This window comes from Lissotriton helveticus, chromosome 3_1 (assembly GCF_964261635.1).
Source record: "Lissotriton helveticus chromosome 3_1, aLisHel1.1, whole genome shotgun sequence".
In the NCBI taxonomy this organism is placed as follows: Eukaryota; Metazoa; Chordata; class Amphibia; order Caudata; family Salamandridae; genus Lissotriton; species Lissotriton helveticus.
In genome coordinates this window covers 1,747,642,872-1,747,665,417 of record NC_136061.1, presented here as the reverse complement: position 1 = coordinate 1,747,665,417, position 22,546 = coordinate 1,747,642,872, and the positions used below count along the sequence as shown (strand labels likewise).

The window sequence follows — 22,546 nt, the reverse complement described above, 5'->3', positions numbered from 1 at the left end:
CACTTCGCCATATATGGCGACCGTGCGAACGCGCAGCGGTCACCCGCAGCGGTCACGCGCAGCGGGCGCGCCGAAGGCACGCCAAAGGTAAGCCCGTCTGCGCCCGTCCGCGACCGGACCGCGCCCAGCGCCAGGACCCCTGGCCCCCACCGACGGAAGACGACCCGACTGTCCTACAACGCTACCGAACTCATCGCACTCAACACCGGCGGGATCCCTGGATGCTACCAAGCCACTCCGAAGCACACCCACGGACCCTTCAGCTGCCACGCCTGCAAGTTCACCTGCATCCGGACCTGCCTCGCACCAGCACCCGCCAAGCCGAGCACCAGCAGCAACCACCTCAAGTGCATCCTGCTCAACACCCGCTCCGTCCACAGACACGCCATCGAACTCTGGAACCTCCTCGACACCACAGCTCCTGACGTTGCCTTCCTCACGGAAACCTGGATGAACGACTCCTCAGCACCCGACATCGCCATCCCAGAGGGATACAAGATCACCCGCAGAGACCGCGTCAAACAGACGGGAGGAGGCATCGCCATCATCCACAGGGACACCATCCACATCACGACCAACACCGACGACACCCTGACAACCGCCGAACACCTGCACTTCCAGATCCACACCGACCCGAACACCACCCTCAGAGGCACCCTGATCTACCGACCCCCGGGACCACGCACACAATTCAGCGAGGACATCGCCGACTTCATCAGCCCACACGCCCTCCTCTCCGCTGACTACATCCTCCTGGGGGACCTCAACTTCCACCCGGAGAACAACAACGACCGCAACACCATCACCCTGCTCGACAACCTCGACAACCTCGGACTCAAGCAGCTGGTGTCCACCCCCACCCACCTCGCCGGACACACACTTGACGCCGTCTTCTCATCCAGCAAAGACATCGCCTTCAGCCACGCCACGGGACTCCACTGGACGGACCACAGCTGCGTCCACTTCACCTTCAGAAAAACGACGATCCACCACCACCAGCAACAGGTTGCTCGAAGAAGCTGGAACAAGATCACAGCCGACCAGCTCGCCGCCTCCCTAAGCCAGCACCCTCCCGCCAGCTCAGCGAACCCCAGCCAGGCCGCCGACAACCTCACGAAGTGGATCAGCAGCTGCGCGGACGAACTCGCCCCACTGAGGACCCCGCCCAGCAGACCCAGCAACAAGAAGGCCCCATGGTTCACCGACGAACTCAAGAGTTCCAAGAAGAATTGCCGAGCCCTCGAGAAAGCCTGGAGAAGGGAACCAACACCGGACAACATGACCACCCTCAAGCTTGCCACCCGGAAACACCACCAACTGATCCGCGGCACCAAGAAAACTGCCTTCAAGGACCGGCTGGACAACAACGCACACAACTGCAAGGAACTCTTCAACATCGTGAAAGAGCTCTCCAACCCCAACGCCGGAAACAACGACATCACCCCTTCGCAAGACCTCTGCAACTCCCTCGCCTCCTACTTCCACAACAAGATCGCGGACATTCACAACAGCTTCGGCGATCTACCGACGCACGCCACGACCGAACCACCGCCCACCACCACCATCCGCGCCTGGACTCCGATCAGCACCGAAGACACCATCCGCATGATGAACTCCATCCACTCCGGATCTCCAACCGACCCCTGCCCTCACCACGTCTTCAACAAGGCCGACGCTGTCATCGCACCCCACCTGCGGGACATCATCAACACCTCCTTTGACACCGCCACCTTCCCAGAGAGCTGGAAGCACGCCGAACTCAGCGCCCTGCTAAAGAAACCTACAGCGGACCCCACCGAACTCAAGAATTACCGCCCCATCTCGCTCCTCCCGTTCCCAGCCAAAGTCATCGAGAAGACCGTCAACAAACAGCTGGCCGCCTTCGAGACGAATGGATCCCTCGACCCCTCACAGTCTGGCTTCCGAGCCAACCACAGCACCGAGACCGCCCTCATCGCTGCCACCGATGACATCCGAGCCCTGATGGACAACGGAGAAACAGCGGCCCTCATCCTCCTAGACCTCTCCGCTGCATTCGACACTGTCTGCCACCGCACCCTAGTGCAGCGCCTCAGCAACGTCGGAATCCAGGAGAAGGCTCTGGAATGGATCATCTCCTTCCTCGACGGAAGAACACAGAGAGTCCGCCTACCACCGTACAAGTCAGAGGCCACCGAAGTCATCTGCGGCGTCCCTCAAGGATCCTCGCTGAGCCCCACCCTCTTCAACGTCTACATGAGCCCCCTCGCGGCCATCGCACGCCAACACAACCTCAACATCATCTCCTACGCTGACGACACCCAGCTGATCCTCTCCCTGACCAACGACCCCGCCGCCGCCAGAGCCAACCTTCACGAAGGGATGAAAGACGTAGCCGAGTGGATGACGACTAGCCGCCTGAAACTGAACTCAGACAAGACGGAAGTCCTCATCCTGGGTTCCTCACCCTCCGCCTGGGACGACTCCTGGTGGCCCCCCGCCCTGGGCACCGCACCCAAACCGACAGACCACGCACGCTACCTGGGATTCATCTTGGACTCCTCCCTCACCATGACCAGACAAGTCAACGCCGTCTCCTCGTCATGCTTCAACATCCTGCGCATGCTACGGAAGATCTTCCGGTGGATCCCCACCGAGACCAGGAAGACGGTCACCCAGGCCCTCGTCACCAGCCGACTGGACTACGGCAACGCCCTCTACGCCGGAACCACCGCAGAACGCCTCAGCCAGACTCATCCTCGACATCCCACGACACAGTCACATCTCCGGACACCTGAAAGACCTGCATTGGCTCCCCGTCAACAAGAGAATCACCTTCCGTCTCCTCACCCACGCACACAAAGCCCTACACGATCAAGGCCCGAGCTACCTCAACAACCGCATCAACTTCTACGCTCCCAAACGCCACCTCCGATCATCCAGTCACGCCCTCGCCGCCGCCCCCGCATCCGAAGAACGACAACAGGAGGAAGGTCCTTCTCCTACCTCCCGACCTGCGCATGACCCAAGACCACCTCTCCTTCAGGAAGAAGCTCAAGACCTGGCTTTTCGAGCAGTAGCAGCACACCCCCCCCCCCCCCCAAGCGCCTTGAGACCCTCCGGGTAAGTAGCGCGCTCTATAAATGTCTGTGATTGATTGATTGATTGATTGATTGGTTTGTTTTTCACCACTTTTAGAGCCCCTGCATCGCCACTCTGACTATCGCTGGAACAATTAGCACGTTACACAATACCAAGTCCTGTCAGCTGAAACCTCCGAGGAACTGGGGTTTTGCTTGCAGGAATCGGGAAGCAGGAGACTAGGCTTGAAATCGGTAGTCTCCCGCCTGAACCGGGAGGGTTGGCATGTCTGCTGACAGCTGTTGTCTTGCTAACCATTTTCTTGTGGGCATTCAGAAAGCTTCCCGTGCCGACCATTGGCTTTTAGGATTGTGTTTTTTTTGTTGCAGATTTAAATAGCGCAAACTCGACCCAAGGTATTGGAGCGCTTTACATGAGCACTGGTTACGTTACACAAGGACACACATTCATTTTTTTATTATTATAATTTTTTGGGGTAGGTAGGGGAGATTAAATTATTTGTCCAGAATCACAGGATGTGGACCCGACCCTGAGGCTCGAACTTTGGTTTTCCAGCTCGAAAGTCAGCAATCTAGTCGCCAGACCACATCCTCTCACAGGTGCTTGCTTTCTGTTTGCTAGCCTTATTTGCTTTAGGCTGTCCAGCTTGAGTTCATCCATCTGGAAGAGCATATTGAGATTACAATCCCTGACAGTGAGAAAAACAACATCTATGCTATCAGTTTTAGACGATAAAGCAATTCTTACTAAGAAGGCACACAGGTGGATAGTGCTCAGTGACTATGTATGGCCAAAACCCCAGGCGTACTTGAGTGCCGGAATTAAGATAAGCATTTTGTCTTTTTCACAATTTTTGTATTATTTTTCACAGTTTGTGATTGCGGGGTTTACATCAGGCTAGTTTGAAGAATTCCTGTTATTGGAGGACTGTCTTCTGTAAAAATAGTTTTTTTTATATAAAAAGAGTAAGGCGACTACACGTAGTGTGACTACTATAAGAATATATATAAAATAGAGTAGCATAACTTAGCAAATGGCAGTAATTCACACACGTTGATGAAATAAAAAGCGCCTTAGAAACCTGGTTTGGTTGTGTTGATGTTTGATGAGTGGAGGGCGACCAGGTCTTCTTTTCCCTCTGTTGCTCATTTGTGAATACAAGTGTGTGAGATCACGTCAAGTTTGGTATGTGTGTATGTTAGTCATGCATAGTCCATAAAAGCACAGAACCAACACATACATGTGCATCACATACATGAGCATTAATAACATGAGAAAATTGAATGGCAATACTTTCTGAGAACATTTTGCACCAGTTCATGGAGAATTAATACTTTGACTTAAGTCTGTCAGTTTTTTACATAATGTTTTAGAAGTCATTATTTAATTGGAATCCTTGAGTGGGAGCAAAGGGATTATGAGATATAACTTCTTGGTGTCATGCTCAGTAGAAACATAATGTACTTGTAAAAGCAGTGGTAGTCTGGCTTCTTACATCAATGATGTGGGCTACATTGAGAATGAGGTTTTGGATAAACAAGAGCAATTTGCACTACCCCTCCTGCTAACCTGACCCTCTCCCTTGCACCACTTAAACAACTATAGAAGACCTAAAATCTTTTACTTTAATGGTTGAAGTCTTCCTTCAACACTTCCAGTGGTGGGCGCACAGTAAAAGGTTGCTATTAAGAGGAGGCTTATGAGAAGCCCGTCTTTATATACTGAGGAGCAGCTGGGCAGTTTCCTGCCTCAATGGGACACTCTCTGGCCCACCTTAGTGTATATTTAATAGTATTGCACGATTTACAAAGCTCTGTCACCATCTGATTCTTCTTACTGACACCACAACAACCTTCCATCTCCTCATCTTTCATGCGACCCATTGTTTTTCCTTACTTATAAAGCACTGCAGGCTTTCCAGAGATATACCAATTTCTAGGCTCCTTCCTCATCTCTATGCCTTTTGTCCCTTTTCCCTCTCTCCTTGCTCATGTTTTCTTTCGGAGTCGCTGGGCTTTGAGACAATCGTATAATGGCCTAAAAAGCTATACAAAAAAACAAAAACATATCTTCAGGTAAGCAGAGATAACTAACCAAAATAACACCAGAAGACACTGAGAGACAGCACTTGAAGTTCAGTTGCAGTAAAACACTAATTTAACATTGTATTTACTTTGAAGCACTAATGTGATTCTCTTTCTCTCTCCTTGGGTAGCTTTTTTATGATTGTATAAGTTTGTCAGAAGTCTTTGTCGCTTTCCCTTAGTCTTTCTTCCCAGCTGTTTTCATTGTTTCCATCTGTCCTCTTTTTCTGTGCCTCTTTCTGCTGGTCTGTTTCTGAACTAAGCTGTGTTGGCCATTCGGGGGAGGGGGATAGTTTGGAAAACAATAGTTATGGAACTTGGAAATTGTTTATGCAATCACTATTTGCCTTGTGTCTATCACCATCCTCCAAACAGTCCCCGAATTTCTAAAAGAAAGTACAACATGCCCTTGCCCTTCATTACCAATCCCTTCCTCACCCCACATCCATCTCTAAGTCATTATTCTGCTGATCATCTTACAACCAATAAGCAAATCATTGTAAATCAGTGGCTGTGGCAACACAAGAAAGCTGCACCTATCACTATTCCCTTTTGTCATAACAAAACAAGTAATCACAAAAGAATGCGAAAGGTGCACCAATAAGAGAGATCAGCCACAATATACACCCTAGCAGGACTCTAGGATCAAATGAAATATTACTCAACACTCAAAGTACTCAATCAGTCTCAATATATGTAGCAGTAGTCGGAGTACATCCATATTCTCGTAACATTAAGCAATGTCCACCATTCATCCTTATTTGAAGAATTTAAGAAATAGACCAAAATGCATGTCATAATCCATGCTTTATTTTCTCAATCTTCTTATAACATTAAAATTTGATAATAGCCAAAGTGTTTCATCCACTCAAGATGTCTTCAGGGCTTCAGGGATATACATAAGCAAGAACTTCGTATATTTCTACAAATTAGAAACAATATATATACAAATTAAATCAACACTTTCTGTTGCCAGCCATGATGCTGGTAGAGGGAACACAACTTCATTGAGCACTGCAGGTTTTCTATACATCAGTCCATACAATAAACTATCATTTCTTTGTGAATTGCTGAACATGCAAATGGTGTAACTCACTATTCATACCACAGTCAGATAGCCATCAATTGCAATCTAATATTAGGACGAGGTCAGAAACACAGGATACCATAACCCAAACAGGTTCTTGCCAAATATTCCATATATATATATATATATATATATATATATATATATATATATATATATATATATATATCCACTGAAAAAACCATAGGTTTCAGGCCTTATATAGTTAGGAATTAGCATTTAAAAAACCTTTGAAATTCACTGAAAAAACCATAGGTTTCAGGCCTTATATAGTTAGGAATTAGCATTTAAAAAACCTTTAAAATTCACTCAAAAAACTATAAGTTTTAGGGGTGTTATAGTTAGCTGGACATTTCACTCATACAAAACCATTGAAATTGCTCCTATATAGTTAGTTGTACTAACTATATTTCGCGCACCGGCAATCCACTGCTGATGAGGTCACATATTACATCATTCATGACATGGTCAGTGACATCACTGATGACATCTTAAATGACATCACTGATGACATCATCCAGTGAATGTGGTTTGCTTCGTTATTTAAATATGCATTATATATATAGCAATTTTAATTGAAGAATGAGTGGATATATAAAAATAAATATTTGGATGGAGGATTTAGTAGCAGTGTAATTGACTGTTTACTTGACCAATTGCGATTCTCCTATTAACATGACCAGAGAATCGGGATTTCATTAAAGACTCGGAGGCTGACATTATGCATTATCCTTTAATAGCAACTCACACAGCCGCACTACATCATAAAGGATAACGTTCTAGAGTTAACAACAAAGGATGTAACCAGGAGATGATCTGCCTCTTTTAAAAGAATCGCAGCAGGAAGAACTTCAAAAACAGAGAGATCCGGGAAAGGAGCGAACTTCATAGGTTGAGAGAACAGGAAACTTGAAGAACATCATGGAAGAAATTTCAGCATGTCCAGGGTCAGCCGGTCAAACGGAATTGCCTGAAAAAAAGAGATGAATAAGAACCAAGAGCCTAAGAGCTATCTTGTCACATAGGCATAATAATAGATAAAGAACAATTGCAGCAATCAATAAGATCACGAACAATATAACAAAGATGTAATAAGATCATAAAGGACATCCCAAAGGTTGTAAAAGGGAGGAGGGAGGGATAATGTCAGCCTCCGAGTCTTTAATGAAATCCAGATTCTCTGGTCATGTTAATAGGAGAATCGCAATTTCATTACAAGACCGGAGGCTACATTATGCATGTTCGTAGCCCCGAAGGACCACTTCAGACATATGCTCGCTAGGCTTGCAGTAATGACGAGCAAAGGTATTGGCATTTGACCAGTCAGCAGCTCTCAGGATATCATCCAACTTACCACCTGACCAAAAGGACTTACTGGCCATAGCTCCTCTGATAGAATGTGCTTGGAACTTGGAGAGGTGTATACCAGCGAGTTTCATGGTAGATTTAACCCATCTAGCAATGGAGGTGGAAGAAACAGGTTTGAAAGGTTTCACAAAAGAAACTAAAAGTTGATTTGCATCATGAGGACGTAGGAGAGACATCCTAGCGTCGTATTCTTTCATACAAGCAACCACACACAGTTTAGGAAAACTATCAAAACGAGGATAAAATATAAAATCTGACATGGTTTTAGTTCTTCTTAGCAATTCAAACTTGACCCCAAACATATCATAACATCTATTTGAGATGTCTAAACTTCTGATGTCGGATACTCTCCTACAAGAGATTAAACATAAGAGCGTGGCTAGCTTAAAGGAGAGGAACTTTCTATTAAGGGAAGAATTATCAGGCCAAGAGCAAAAGAGGTCTAAAATAGACTTGACGTCCCAAAGGGTCTGGTATTTCGGTCTAGGGGGTCTTCTTAGTCTTATACTCTTGAGGACCCTGCAAATAATAGGATTTTTACCTACCGACTTACCGTTGATAGGAGAATGACCGGCAGAAATTGTGGATCTGAAGCAATTAATAGAGCGATAGGAGAGGCCTCTGTCGAATTGTTCGACCAGGAAATTTACGATATTCACGACAGGAGTCTCCACGGGATCCAAACTCCTTTCCAGGCACCAATGAAACCATTTCTTCCAAATGTTGTTGTATCTAAGGTGTGTTCCAGGGGCCCAGGATTCTCCGAGGAGAGAGAGAGCTGTTGACGAAAGTCCAGACAGCTCGTTAGATTGCCTGACACCTTCCAGGCAAGAAGGTTCAAATTCCCCTCGAGAATAAGGTGATGATCTTCGCCGTCTGCGTTTGAGACCAGACCTGGGGAGGCTGGGATCAGAAAGGGAATGTCGCACGCTAGTTCCAGGGCTGTCGGGAACCATGCCTGGGACGGCCAAAAGGGAGTTATTAGGATCAGAAGGCATTGTTCCAATCTGACCTTCTGAAGAACCCTCTGAATCATGGCGAAAGGAGGGAAGGCATAACCCAGGAAGTCGGACCAAGGTTGGAGAAACGCGTTCACGGCAAGAGCGCCCGGGTCCGGCATCCAACTGAAATAGTTGGGAAGTTGGAAGGTAAGCCTGCTGGCAAATAAGTCCACGTCCATGGGACCCCAAAAGTGGAAGAGGGAATTGAATACGCTCACATCGAGTTTCCAGTCCGAGAAGTCTATGAGGAATCTCGAATTCCAGTCTGCAGAAATATTCGATTTCCCGGGAAGGTACTCCGCCCTGAGGGAAATCTTGTGTTCCATACAGAACATCCAAAGTTTCCTGGCAAGGTCGGAGAGATCTGTGGACCTTGTCCCACCAAGGCGATTGATATAGGCCACGGCGGAAATGTTGTCCATTTTCAGAACAACGGATCTCCCTTGGATGGAATGTTTGAAGCTCATAAGGGCGTATAGACCGGCCGTCAATTCCAGAAAATGTATGTGTTGAGAGGATTCCGACAGGGTCCAAACCCCGCCGGTGTTCTGGTCTCCCAAGCGAGCACCCCAGCCATGAAGGCTGGCATCTGATTCTAGGACAAAATCCGGGGATGAGCCGAAGATAGCTTTGCCGTTCCAGGCGTATAAGTTCTCCAGCCACCAAAAGAGCTCTGCCCTGGCATCTGGGTCTAGAGATACAAGGTCCCCATACCACAGACCCGAATTGAGGGCTTTCCTATTTATTCTCTGAAGCGCGCGGTAGTTCAGGGGACCAGGAAAAATAGCCTGGATGGAAGAAGAAAGGAGCCCAAGAAGTCTGGCTAGTTCGCGGAGAGTTAAGGAGTCTTGTTTCAACACGGATCTGATCTCCTTCCGTATCTTGGCAATCTTCTTGGCAGGGAGAAGGAGAAGGCATTTCAGGGTGTCTAGGGTGAAACTGAGGAACTCTATAATTTTGCAGGGAGAGAGAATGGATTTCTCTCTGTTGATGATGAATCCCAGACTCTCTATTAAGTTCATGGAAGTTTCTAGATCTCTTAGGAGGTCTGAGTGGGATTGGGACATGATAAGAATATCGTCCAGGTAAATGATGAGGCGGATACCCCTCTCTCTTAGGATTGTAACGACACACTTCATGATCTTGGTAAAACACCAAGGGGCAGAAGAGAGGCCGAAGGGAAGAGCTTGGAACTGGTAAAGACGTTCTTTCCAAGCAAATTGAAGGAAAGGTTGATGATCCTTGTACATAGGGATGGTGAAGTAGGCGTCTTTCAGGTCTAATTTGACCAGCCAGTCTCCTTCGAGAAGGAGATCCCTCAGGAGGTGGATACCCTCCATTTTGAAGTGACGATAAACTAGGAATTTGTTGACTTCTCTGAGGTTTATAACGGGTCTCCAACCCTTGTCCTTTTTCTGAACAAGAAATAGTGTGCTTATGAACCTTGCATCGGACCAAGGGACTTCCACAATTGCGTCTTTTTTGAGCATGGAGATGATTTCTTCCTCCACGATCATTTGTTGATCTTCCGGAAGGGCAAAGTGTCTGGGTAAATGTGATTGGAAGGGAATCTGAAAGAAATCTATCCTGAAGCCCAAGACGGTTTCCAGAACCCATGGGTCTTGGGTAATTGAGTCCCAAACATGATAGAACTGTTTTAATCTGCCCCCCACTATGGGAGGGAAAGAAGAAGGAGGAGTAGTACTTACTTGTAGAGTTGGAGGTGTTGGGAGTACCTCGACCTCTTGAACCACGGTTTCTCGGACCTCTTCCTCTCTGGGGAAAGAAGGGTTGTCTCGGGGGGTAGAAGCCCCTTGCTGTTCCTCTGAAGGATGAATAGGGTCGTTGGTTGCCTCGGCCGGAAGAGCGACCCCTTCTACCGGCCTGGCCAAAAAGGTTGTTGTTGAATACCCGTCTCAGGTTATTTTGGGCTCTATCAAGGGCAGTAAAGGTGGAAACGTATTTGCCAATTTCTTTGATTATGTCCTCTCCAAAGAGAAGGCCCTTGGGGTTCTGGGAGGGTTCTTTCTCCGCCATATCACCTAATTTAGGGTCGATCTTGTTTAAAATGGATCTCCTCCGTTCAATATTTAAGCTCGAATTAGCGTTGCCAAGGAGAACGATGGCCCTTTGGCTCCATCCTCGGACGAGATCAATATTCAAGGGTGTGGAGGAGAGATGGGATTGTTCGGCCATATCAAGGATCCTAACAAGGGGTCCCAAGACGTCCAAGAGGCGGTCTTGGCAGCCTATAAGGGCTCTCTCCAAACCTTTTCTGGGGTCTCGCCCTAGTTTAAATAAGAATTTGATAAGACTAGGATCCAGGTTGGGGGTTTGACAGACCCTCTCATTGATGGTAGGTCTGGGGGATTCAGATCTCATAGTATTCCTGGTGTTTCTGTCTAAAAGGTTTCTCAACCAACGAGTAACAAATTTAGAAACATAATCCTGCGGGAACCATTTTGAACTGTTGGGGTGAGAGATGTTCAGGGGAGAGAACATCTCCTCTCCAACAGGATTTAGAATAATATTTTTTGAGGAGGGTTCCAGGTCAGGTTGCGAGTTAAAATCATGGTGGACCTCATCCAGGTCAAAGACGAATTCGTCTGAAAGGTCTTTTGAGGCATTATCATCAAAGGAGGATGAGGAGGAGTCAAGACCAACATTCTTCCTTTTTTCGTTAGCACTATCCCAAAGTGTGTCGCGAGGGACACCGTACACATTTGTGCCGCCATGGGCACCGATCAAGGTAGTGTCCCGAGAGACATCAGGTTCAAGTGGGGCGCGGTGGCCACCCATCCAAAGCGAGGTGCTAGGACCTCCTGTACCGTGAAAGGCGCTAGGGCCTGCAGTGCTTTCGCAATGTTTGGTCTTTTTGGGTCTCTTACCGTGTAGGGGAGGATCCTGGGGATCACACGGTCTTTTGGAGAGCATGACTTCTTTGAGAGAGGATATCATACATGACTTAATTTCCTGTTGAAGGAATTTTTTGAGACAGTCGTCCAAGAGGGCCGGTGAACTAGCAGTGGCGTCATCAGAATCCATGTCAGACATGGTGTAGAAAAGGGCAGAAGGGGATACTAGCAGGTAAGTAATAAGCTTCTCCTCTTTTTCTGTATCTCCTCCTTTTTTTTTTTTTGTACTTAATTATTATTATGAATTAAAAAAAAAAAATATCTGATTATAAAAATATTATTATTTATATTTTGTGATTAAGGGTTTTGAAACCACTCCCGTTTTTTTTTTTTTTTGGGTAGGTAGTGGAACCTAGGGTACTATTCTAACTCTATTAGGAATCTATTCGTTTTTTTAAGAGTAATATGTGCCAAGGCGTCGTTTTGGTTGATAGGGGGCGAAGCGCGACTAACAGAAAGTTCCTCCGGCGGCTGGTGCAGAGCAACTGGCAAAATTGCCGAGGAGCGCTCGAGCTCAGCCGCCGGGGAAAGGAAAGTCGCTTGGGAGGAGAGGCACGCAACGCGGGCGTTGCTAAGGTGCCTTCCTCCAAGCGGCTTCTTCCCCGAAAAGCAAAAGGGTGAGGAAATCGTCGAGAAACCGAAGGGCTGAGGCGAAGGAGGATCGCCAAAGGCAGTGACGGTACAGGGCGGCGAGTGACGGGCCGTGAGGGGATCGCTGCGGAATCACGCAGGCGGAGGGAACCTTAATGGAAACGAAGGACAACCAAAAATTGGAAGTCCATGGGGGGGGGGGGGGGGGGAGTGGGGACTAGCGCCACCCCGGGGATAGCAGAACAAGACCCTGGAAGGGAAGAACAGGGCACAACAGAGATAGACTAATTCAGAAACGACATATTGATATCGTATCAGCAACAAAGCATGAGAATAGCATCAGATGAGAGAAACAAGCATAAATTAGCCTCAAAACACGAGATATTATCATAAAAAATAGAGCAAAATGTGATGTTATTAGAGAGAAGGAAAGTAGTGACTTATCTGCTGGCGAGCCGCTTTTAAAAGAGGCAGATCATCTCCTGGTTACATCCTTTGTTGTTAACTTTAGAACGTTATCCTTTATGATGTAGTGCGGCTGTGTGAGTTGCTATTAAAGGATAATGCATAATGTAGCCTCCGGTCTTGTAATGAAATTTATAGTGTCTCACTAAATATAGTGGATAGTGACTAAACTGTTTGAATATCTGTATCACTTTGTCAGTTGTTGTGTAAACTGGTTCTCCAGTTGGTTACTAGCTATGTGAAAGTCTATATTAGTTACTTGATTAGTTAACTGAGTATTTGTATGGGAGAGTGAATGTGTGTGTGGTTCGGTGTGGGGTGTGTGACTGCCCAAAGATGTGTGAATAGTTGATTCACTAGATATATGAAGTTAAAACTACATGTTCTAACAGTTGTTTGGGTGAGTGAATATCTTTATGGGTGTGGTGATGAGCAAATATATTTCTCAATGGTACATGTCCAACAAACATGAAAAATAAAAGGCAGTGTATGTGTCAGTTGTTGTATATAAATAAGTATACATAAGACTCAATGATTGTGTGAGTGACTGTATGGATAACTTTATACTTGTAATAATGATTTTATAATTCACTAAGTATGACTTACTATCTAAATGAATAGATGAAGTTGTGTTTGTATAAGTGTGTAGCTAAGTAAATATGTAAGTATGATCCATTGTTTGCATAAGTGAGTAGGATGACTTCATATGTGAATAGGATGTGTGCTGGTGTGTAATATCGATTTAGGTGTATAAGTATTTTTGATAGTGTTCTATTGTTCATTGACAGCATGTATGAGTGAATCTACAGGTAAGTGATTAGATGTGTGTATACATCTATGAATCACTGAGTGGGTTTTTAGATACTTGTATTGCTGTAACAATGGATTCAAATATGATACTCTGTATTTTACAAAGAGTGATGAAAGATTTTACTAGTGTATGAAAAGGTGTATGTGATTGTCACGTGGATGATGTCATCAGTGATGTCATTTGAGATGTCATCAGTGATGTCACTGACCATGTCATTAATGATGTAATATGTGACATCATCAGCAGTGGATTGCGGGTGCGCGAAATATAGTTAGTACAACTAACTATATAGGAGCAATTTCAATGGTTTTGTATGAGTGAAATGTCCAGCTAACTATAACACCCCTAAAACTTATAGTTTTTTGAGTAAATTTTAAAGGTTTTTTAAATGCTAATTCCTAACTATATAAGGCCTGAAACCTATGGTTTTTTCAGTGAATTTCAAAGGTTTTTTAAATGCTAATTCCTAACTATATAAGGCATGAAACCTATGGGTTTTTCAGTGAATTTGCAAGGTTTTTTAAATGCGAATTCCTAACTATATAAGACCTGAAAGCCCACCAGGAATCTCCAGTATGCGCCAGGGGACTGCATTGCAGAGAGGTGTAATGAAGCCACGCCCCTTTTTACACCTCTCTGCAACGCAGCCCCCGGGCGTGTTTGCAGAGGGGGAACTAATTCCCCTTGCATACTGGGGGTCCCTGGGGGCCAACTAGCCCACCTTGAAACTGCAGTATGCGCCAGGGGGCTGCATTGCAGAGGTGTATAGAGGCTATGCCCCTTGTTACACCTCTCTGCAACGCAGCCCCCTGGCGCGTTTGCAGAGGGGGAACTAATTCCCCTTGCATACTGTGGGTCCCTGGGCCAACTAGCCCACCAGGAGCCTCCAGTATGCGCTAGGGGGCTGCATTGCAGAGAGGTGTAATGAGGCCACACCCTTTTTTACACCTCTCTGCAACGCAGCCCCCGTGCATATTTGAAGAGGGGGAACTAATTCCCCTTGCATACTGGGGGTCCCTGGGGGCCAACTAGCCCACCTGGAACCTCCAGTATGCGCCAGGGGGCTGCATTGCACAGAAGTGTAATGAGGCTATGCCCCTTTTTACACCTCTCTGCAACGCAGCCCACTGGCACATTTGCAGAGGGGGGACTAATTCCCCTTGCATACTGGGGGTCCCTCGGTCATATCTGCCCAAACGCGATATTCCGAACGATTGAAAATGACTTTTCTTGAGAAACATTTGGATTTGGATTATCATGTCCTATACTTTGGAATTTATGAAAGACTGACTTTGAGGATGCTATAAATTACTCAAGTCTGCCCAAATTGTGTGGGTAAAAGTGACACCTAGTCACTTTGAAAAAGAATGTACTTACGTCTCGTCTAACATTTGGAAGAAATATCTAGTTATATGACAACAGGATACCGACATAACTTGAAGGAAATAAGAATGCCCTGAAGAAGTTCTGTTGTACAGAACGAAACGCGTCAGCTGGCTGTGGTACATAAACTTAAGAAAAATAAAAGCATTTGAATATACACCAAAATTCAGCGCTTCAATAAGGACTCTAAGTGATATGATTTGATTGGACTTATTGTGCAAGTGGTGCTGTGCCAAACTTTGGAATATAGTCCACTACTCTCTACTACTTACTCTCTACTACTCCACTACTCTCTAATACTCACTCTCTACTACCCATTCTCTACTACTCTCTTTCTACTACTCACTCCCTACTACTCACTATCTACTACTCTCTACTACTATCTCTCTACTACTCTCTACTCTCTACTACTCACTCTACTACTCACTCTCTACTACTCTCTCTACTACTCACTCTTTACTACTCACTCTCTTCTACTCTCTTCTACTCACTCTCTACTAGTCTCTACTACTCACTCTCTACTACTCTCTTTAGTACTACTCTCTACTACTCTCTTTAGTACTACTCTCTACTACTCACTCTCTACTACTCACTCTACTACTCACTCTTTACTACTCTCTACTACTCACTCTCTACTACTCTCTCTCTACTACTCACTCTACTACTCACTCTCTACTATTCTCTCTCTGCTACTCACTCTCTACTACTCTCTACTACTCACTCTACTACTCTCTACTACTCACTCTTTACTACTCACTCTCTACTGCTCTCTACTACTCACTCTACTACCTACTCTCTACTACTCTCTACTACTCACTCTGCTACTCACTCTACTACTCACTCTCTGCTACTCTCTACTACTCACTCTCTACTTTCTATTACTCACTCTCTACTCTCTACCTCTCTACCTCTCTCTACTTCTCTCTCTACTAGTCTCTACCTCTACCTCTACACCTCTACCTCTCTACCTCTCTCTACACGCACACATATATATATGCATATGCATTTATATATATGTATGTGTATATATATATATATCAGACCCCCCAGTTTATCGCGATTCACGAAAAAATCGCGAAATCGGCAGACTACAGCGATGGCCGCGATAATAACCATATTGGCCGCGATATTTACAAAAACGTGTCTCTACCGGGAGACAGCAAAACAAACAATGCCTTTTATTGGCTGTGCGCCCCTCCCCACTCGTGTGTGTCAGCAGCTTCCCGGGGACACACAGACAGTCAGGTTTTTAGCTGCCAGCCGCACCCGAGAACTTAACAGGTCTTTAAAAGACCTTTCACTTGTAAATGAGGCTTTGTTTTTCTCCCTTTCTTTGACCCCTCTGCCTAGGGCTGGAATAATTAACCACGGGCGATCACGACAGCCGATGTAAGCCACAACTCTATTGGAGTCTTATCTTCCCCGACTCTGAAAAGAGGGAAACGGAACTGGAGCTTAAAACACATGGATCTCAGCGAAAACATCATTTCAGCAGTTATTTTCAAGACCTGTAGGCATGTGACAACTCTGGAACCTTCAAATCTTAATGAAAACACCCTTTGATACATTTCAATGACAACATGTGAAAATATAAAGTTGCATTTTAAAAGGTCAAGGAACATCTTTAAATCTACAGGCCTCTGCTCCTTAAACGTTCTCCGGGTCAAAGGTCACAGGAAGGCATGTAGCCAGCACTGAGCGACTTTATCCTCTTTCTTCGGAGTCAGACATGTAAAATGAACTATTATCACACTTCAAAGGGCTGCTTAAAGAAGGCTACTTGCTAAAATGGCTTAAAAGAGAAGTAGTTGGATGAAACCACAGTCGGTAGTAATGGATGGCTCCACCTCTGAGACACTTAGAACAAAATACTGTATCCAATCGTGGCATTTTAGGTATTTTAATTAACTCTTTTTTTATTAATAAAGGTGAGTAGGGACGCACACATTCGTATGAGAAAAATCCAAGAAAATGAGTTTATGTTTGAGACTGAAAAAATCGGTGCAGACATAAATAATGCTGAATGCCATATGGTGTAGGTAAAACAAAAAAGTTATTCAGAATAAAGTAATGAACTATGACAATGGGTTTGATGCGGTACAGGAGAAAATTCTACAAAACGGGGTGGTCAGAACCGCTTATTGTTCTGATGCTGCCTTAAAGTATACACACTTTCTAATGTGTACCTCTGTTGCGTTATAGCAAGGCTCGCACTATATAAACACGCATGCAGTAAACAATTAGCTAAGTATTGAGTAGAATTTTACAATAGATGCATACCAATAAATAACAGCTAAAAGCAAAATGCAATTAAAGTACATCGCTTAAACCAATTAAGGATAATGTTAACTGTACTGTTAAGGGCTTATCATTATTTACCCTTTTAGAATTCTGCTAATCTCGGATCTATGCCCTGCTTGACAGCTACTCACTCTCCACGCTATTGAGCCCTTTGTTGTAGGAAAAATGGCCAAATAAAATGCCGCAAAATTGCCGCTAAATTTCCATTTTTGTGCCGCTAAATTTGCTAATCCATGCCGCTATATCCTGGGGGGTCTGATATATACATACATATATAAACATCTATATAAATATAAATGCATGCACACATATACATATATGCATACATATGCATGTTATTTACATGAAAGTTTTAAAAACACTAATAAAAGCAAAGCTAAAAAGCCACCTCATTACAAACAGAATGGCTTTAACTTAAACGAGGGCGAGATCTATTGCATTTTCAATGCTTGTTTACTTTGGTTCCATCAAGAAGGCATTCAGATGTGTCACACATTTGCCATAAATTCTGAATGTTAGCACTCTAGTTGCTCATTAGCTCACTGTAGTAAAGCTACTGCTCACCAGGGAAGTCTGCTGCTGGTATTCAAAGTGCATGTTTCAGTCTGCATGTCAGAATTCTTTTAATGAAATAGTTGAGGATTTGAGAAGTCACTCAAAATGTGCCCTAATTTTTCTTTCTGAAGCACTAATCATACTTTCTATGGCAAAATGAACCCCCTCATTTTGTTCGTTTTTAAAATAAATGTTTTAAGAGTTACCACTTCATTCCAATCAAGATGGCTCTGTTGTGCCATACTTTTGTCATAAGTAAGACTGTTAGCGCTCTAGTTGTTCTTTAGAACACTCTGGGACATTCTGTCATTGGGCTATAATTGGGCTACATCTGGGTGATATTTGGGCTATGTTTGGGCTCTTTTGTCTCTGGTGGCCATCTTGGGAGACTGCATGTCAGAATTTTTTAATGAAATAGAAGAGGATTTGAGAAGTCACTCAAAATGTGCCCTAATTTTTCTTTCTGCAGCACTAATCATACTTTCTATGGCAAAATATACCCCCTCATTGTGTTCCTTTTTAAATTAAATGTTTTAAGAGTTACCACTTTATTCCAATCAAGATCGCTTCAGGTGTGCCATACCTTTGTAATAGGTAGGACTGTTAGCGCTCAAGTTGTTCTTTAGAACACTCTAGGAGGCTGCAGTAGAACACAAAGGAATCAACTGACAGTCTCTGTCCTTGTTGGATGTACATGTTTTACTGAGAATGTCAGACTTCATTCTCACATGACTGAGAAAGATAATGTGAATTTACAGAAAATATGCTTTCAGTTTAGCTTATAGATCCCCTTCCAAACCACTGTGGGAAAAGCATGAGATAATAGTTTTCTTTCAAACATGATTCATGATATCCCAGCAGAAGGCTTTTTCACATGGTAAAATCACCTTAGAACACACCACAATTCCTAAAATGAGTATGGTACCATCAACAAATGATTTATAATGTAACTATTAACTACAATGCTTTTTAATGAAGTGCTATCATGTATATTGGTCCCAAGATAGCTGCCAACACTTCTTGGATGAAGTGCTGACAGCCAATCAGATCTCACGCGTACCCTGCGATTTTTAAAAAAAGGCCGAGGGGGGGTCAGGGTGTTTCTACCCTGCCCCCTTTTTGAGTTCTACACGTTTGTTTTTCTGCTTTCCTGTGCCTCAGTCTACCGAGGTACAAGATGGCTGCCAACAATTTCTGTTTTGGAGTGTTGACAGACATTGGCAGCCAATCAGAATGCAGCTCGTACTCGGGAAGGTACAGAGTACAGTAAGCTTACAGTAAGCTTATATAGATATATAAATGTTTTCAAATTCAATTTTCTCAACAACTACTGGAGGGATTTACACCATTTAAACAAAAGGCCGTACTGCGTACGAGTCCCTACCATTTTGTCAAGCTTGATGTAATTCCGTTTTTCAATCATATCAACAAACGCGTTTCGGCGTTCCCGCCTTCGTCAGTGTCGAAGGCGGGAACGCCGAAACGCGTTTGTTGATACGATTGTGCAGCGCCAGAAATAATAAACTATGGCAGTTTAAAAACGACGGAGAAATTGCTGTGAGTGCCCTTAATTGTGTAACGGACCTTGGAGTGTGGACCGTGTGTGTTAAAAAAAAATATATATATATATATATATGTATGTGTATATATATATATATATATATATATATATATATATATATATATTCGCTCCAATTGCACGGAAATCGGGTCACTCATGGATGGGTGCTGTGCGTGGCGGTGCGCCACAAAATATCCTCGCTCTAACTCCCTTTCTTTTCGTAAAGAGATAAAGCACTCGCTGGGAGAGTTTTCAGACGTTGTTTATTCGTCACAGCAAGTAGACAAACTCGTTTCGGTTTTCCTTCTTCAGTGCCTACCATTAAAAACTGTTGGCAGCCATTTAAAGTATGTGACATCACATTTATTAAACATAGACAAGAGACTTCCTAGGTACAGTGACCTTCGGCCATCTTTGAGTGGTTAAATACTCATATACATTTCATTTTCGATTCTCATTGATTTGCTTGTATCGCATAAATATTTCGATTGCTCAAGTTGTTCGGCATAAGATTTAACATTTCTAAGCATTCATTAAAATATTCTTGAAACATTTTTTCAAACCATCTAGAAAATTAATTCTGATGCTTACTATTCTAGGCATACAATTCCTACATTAGAGGTTGTCTCGACTTTTTTTAACGGCATTGCCCATACTCATCTCAACTTGCGGGACAGCCTCGAGCATATTGCGTTATTATGCCGTGGATCAGAAATAATTTTCTAGATGGTTTGAAAAATGTGAAATCTTATGCGGAATAACTCGAGCAATAGCAATATTTATGCCATACAAGCAAATCAATGAGAATCGGAAATGAAATGTATATGAGTATTTAACCACTCAAAGATGGCCGAAAGTCACTGTTCCTAGGAAGTCTCATGTCTATGTTTAATAAATGTGATGTCACATGCTTTAAATGGCTGCCAACAGTGTCGATGGTAGACACTGAAGAAGGAAAACGCGTTTGTCTACTTGCTGTGACGAATAAACAACGTCTGAAAACTCTCCCCGCGAGTGCTTTATCTCTTTACGAAAAGAAAGGGAGTTGGAGCGAGGATATATATGTATATATATATATATATATCTTTTTAAAGCAATCATTGCTTGTAATAACTAGTCTATCATTCTGGTCACACATGATGTTCATCATATCACACATGTATCCCTAGACTTAGTGGCATTTCAATACCTAAAGTTTCAATAAACACATTTTATCAGCCATTATTATGCATACACAACAACCCTCTGAAGCATGAGTACAAAAAACATTGCTTCTTGATAATTCAATCGTTTTACATATAGAATAAATGAATCATATGTTGTCACACCTGAAATAATTATCACAGAATAGCCCAGGAAAATTTTTCATTACATTCAGCTTATTAATACCTGATTGGCTTATATCGTAATATATGTTTATAACCAGGACATCTTCATGCTTTATACGTGTCCATTAGGTAACAGTGGTTTCATTCTTACAATGTAATAGATTAACACATCCAATAAACTCAATGCATTGCTATTACAATTCCAAAAAGTTGTAAAACCATATCACATCTCATCTCCCTCTGTGCCCACTAGAGATGACAGTTATAGGAAATGTTAATCATGTATCCATCCAAAATAGGATGGATGTATCAAGCTCAAAAATCTGTTGATGAGTTCAGAACCTGTCCATAATGTAAGAGTCCCCATGTCTCATAGATCAATATGATAAGTCACGTACTCCCATACTTAGTATCCAATCGTATTAAAAAAATATTTTACCTTAAGTAGAGATATAGTTTATCCTGTCAGGCGGCAAGCTCGCAGCGTGTTTTCGTTGTTCTATTTACACGCCATATTCAAAGCATTTATGAATAGTTGCCATGGTGCCGTAAGTGATAAAAATAGAAAGAGGACTCCCTCAGTAGAAAAACAGCCACCATTCTCGTGCTCTTCTCCCCCTTTCCAGCTCCTCGTAGCCATTGACGTACTTATTCCTCCTTCAGATCTACCAAAGAGAGTTTCCTCTTTCTCCTCTCATCCCTTCTCATTCCTTTTCTATCCACATCCTTACTCTTTCAGTACTTTCCCATCTTCCTCCACAGTCACTCATGCTCATATTCCTTCTGACCTTCTTCGAATCAAACACCTTTTTGCTCTCTCCACTCCACAAATCTCCTTTCAGACTTCTTCACTGATCAAAAAAGAAGATCATCCTGGAGTCATTCTGAAGTCACCTGACGACTTCAGCTGAGCTATTCCTGTAATTATCTGATTAATTCATACCAAACCATCCTGAAATATGCTTATAGTGCGAAATATTTAAATGAGATGGCTTTAGAGTCATCACAAAAACTACTCTAGGATGGTGTTCTGATGACTTCCACAGGCAGGGAGTGAAGACCTCTTACAACTTAAGGAATACTAATTGACAACTTCACGATGAGTGAGACTTACTCCAGGATGGGCTTTAGACAATTTAAGGATGACTGTGGATTACTCTAAAATGATTCTACAACAATTTCAGGATGACTAGATTATTCTTGGATGTTCCTATTACAGCTTCAGGATGAAAGTTGATTACTCTGTAATGATCCTCTGACTAGGATGATTTAATGACAACACAAAAATGAGCACGGATTACTCAGGATTCTTTTAGGACAACTACAGAATGAGTGTGGATTAATAAACAAAGACGCCCAAATAGGCCTGGGTGTGAACTTCTCGCTGTTTGTGGAGTTTACAGAGTTTTCTGCACTCCACACTCCACGGAGCTCGCGTAATGCGGAAAACTCCACTTCACGATGTGCAGCAGAGTTTTTTCCCCGCTCGCGATTGCGAACGGTAAGTTCGCGATCGAGAATGGTAAATTCACGAGCTACTGCTCGGTAGAATTTCCGCCCAAGCGCCAGAAATGCCAGCACAAACTGCAGTTCGCACTGCACTCCGCCACTCGCGAAACTTTGCAGGTTTTTTTGTAACTTCGCGGAATTCCGCCTAGCAAAACTCCGCGAACTAAGCCCAGACCTGCTCCCAAGAGACTTTAAGATGATTGTGAAATACTCTTGGATGATTGTATGCCAACTGCAGATCAAGTGCAGATTAATTCCAGATGATTTAATGAATAATTTAGAATGCACATTAGCCGACTGCCAGTATTCCCTTGCAGGGTGCCATTAGTAGTTTAGGAATAGGGATTTGTTGTGTTGTGTAACAGGGAGAGAGCAGGAAAGTGCCATATCCACCCCTCTCCCTTTCACCATGGCACCATTAGGCAGCCGAGCGCCATGCACACACATTTGTACTATAATTCAAAGGTGTCTGTGAGAGTCTAGCTTAGCTTTGTACTATAAGGGTC

The 22,546-nt window shown here is 43.9% G+C and overlaps 1 protein-coding gene across 1 annotated transcript in view; it reads right to left on the bottom strand.

Annotated features, from left to right (window-relative positions):
- Positions 1–22,546, bottom strand: part of LOC144823743 (uncharacterized) — a 62,100-nt gene that overhangs the window by 37,350 nt on the left and 2,204 nt on the right. Inside the window, exon 2 of the mRNA XM_078682524.1 lies at positions 4,978–5,126. Coding sequence (XP_078538650.1) covers positions 4,978–5,033 — 56 coding nt within the window. The 5' untranslated portion in view covers positions 5,034–5,126. The remainder of the gene's footprint in view (positions 1–4,977; positions 5,127–22,546) is intronic.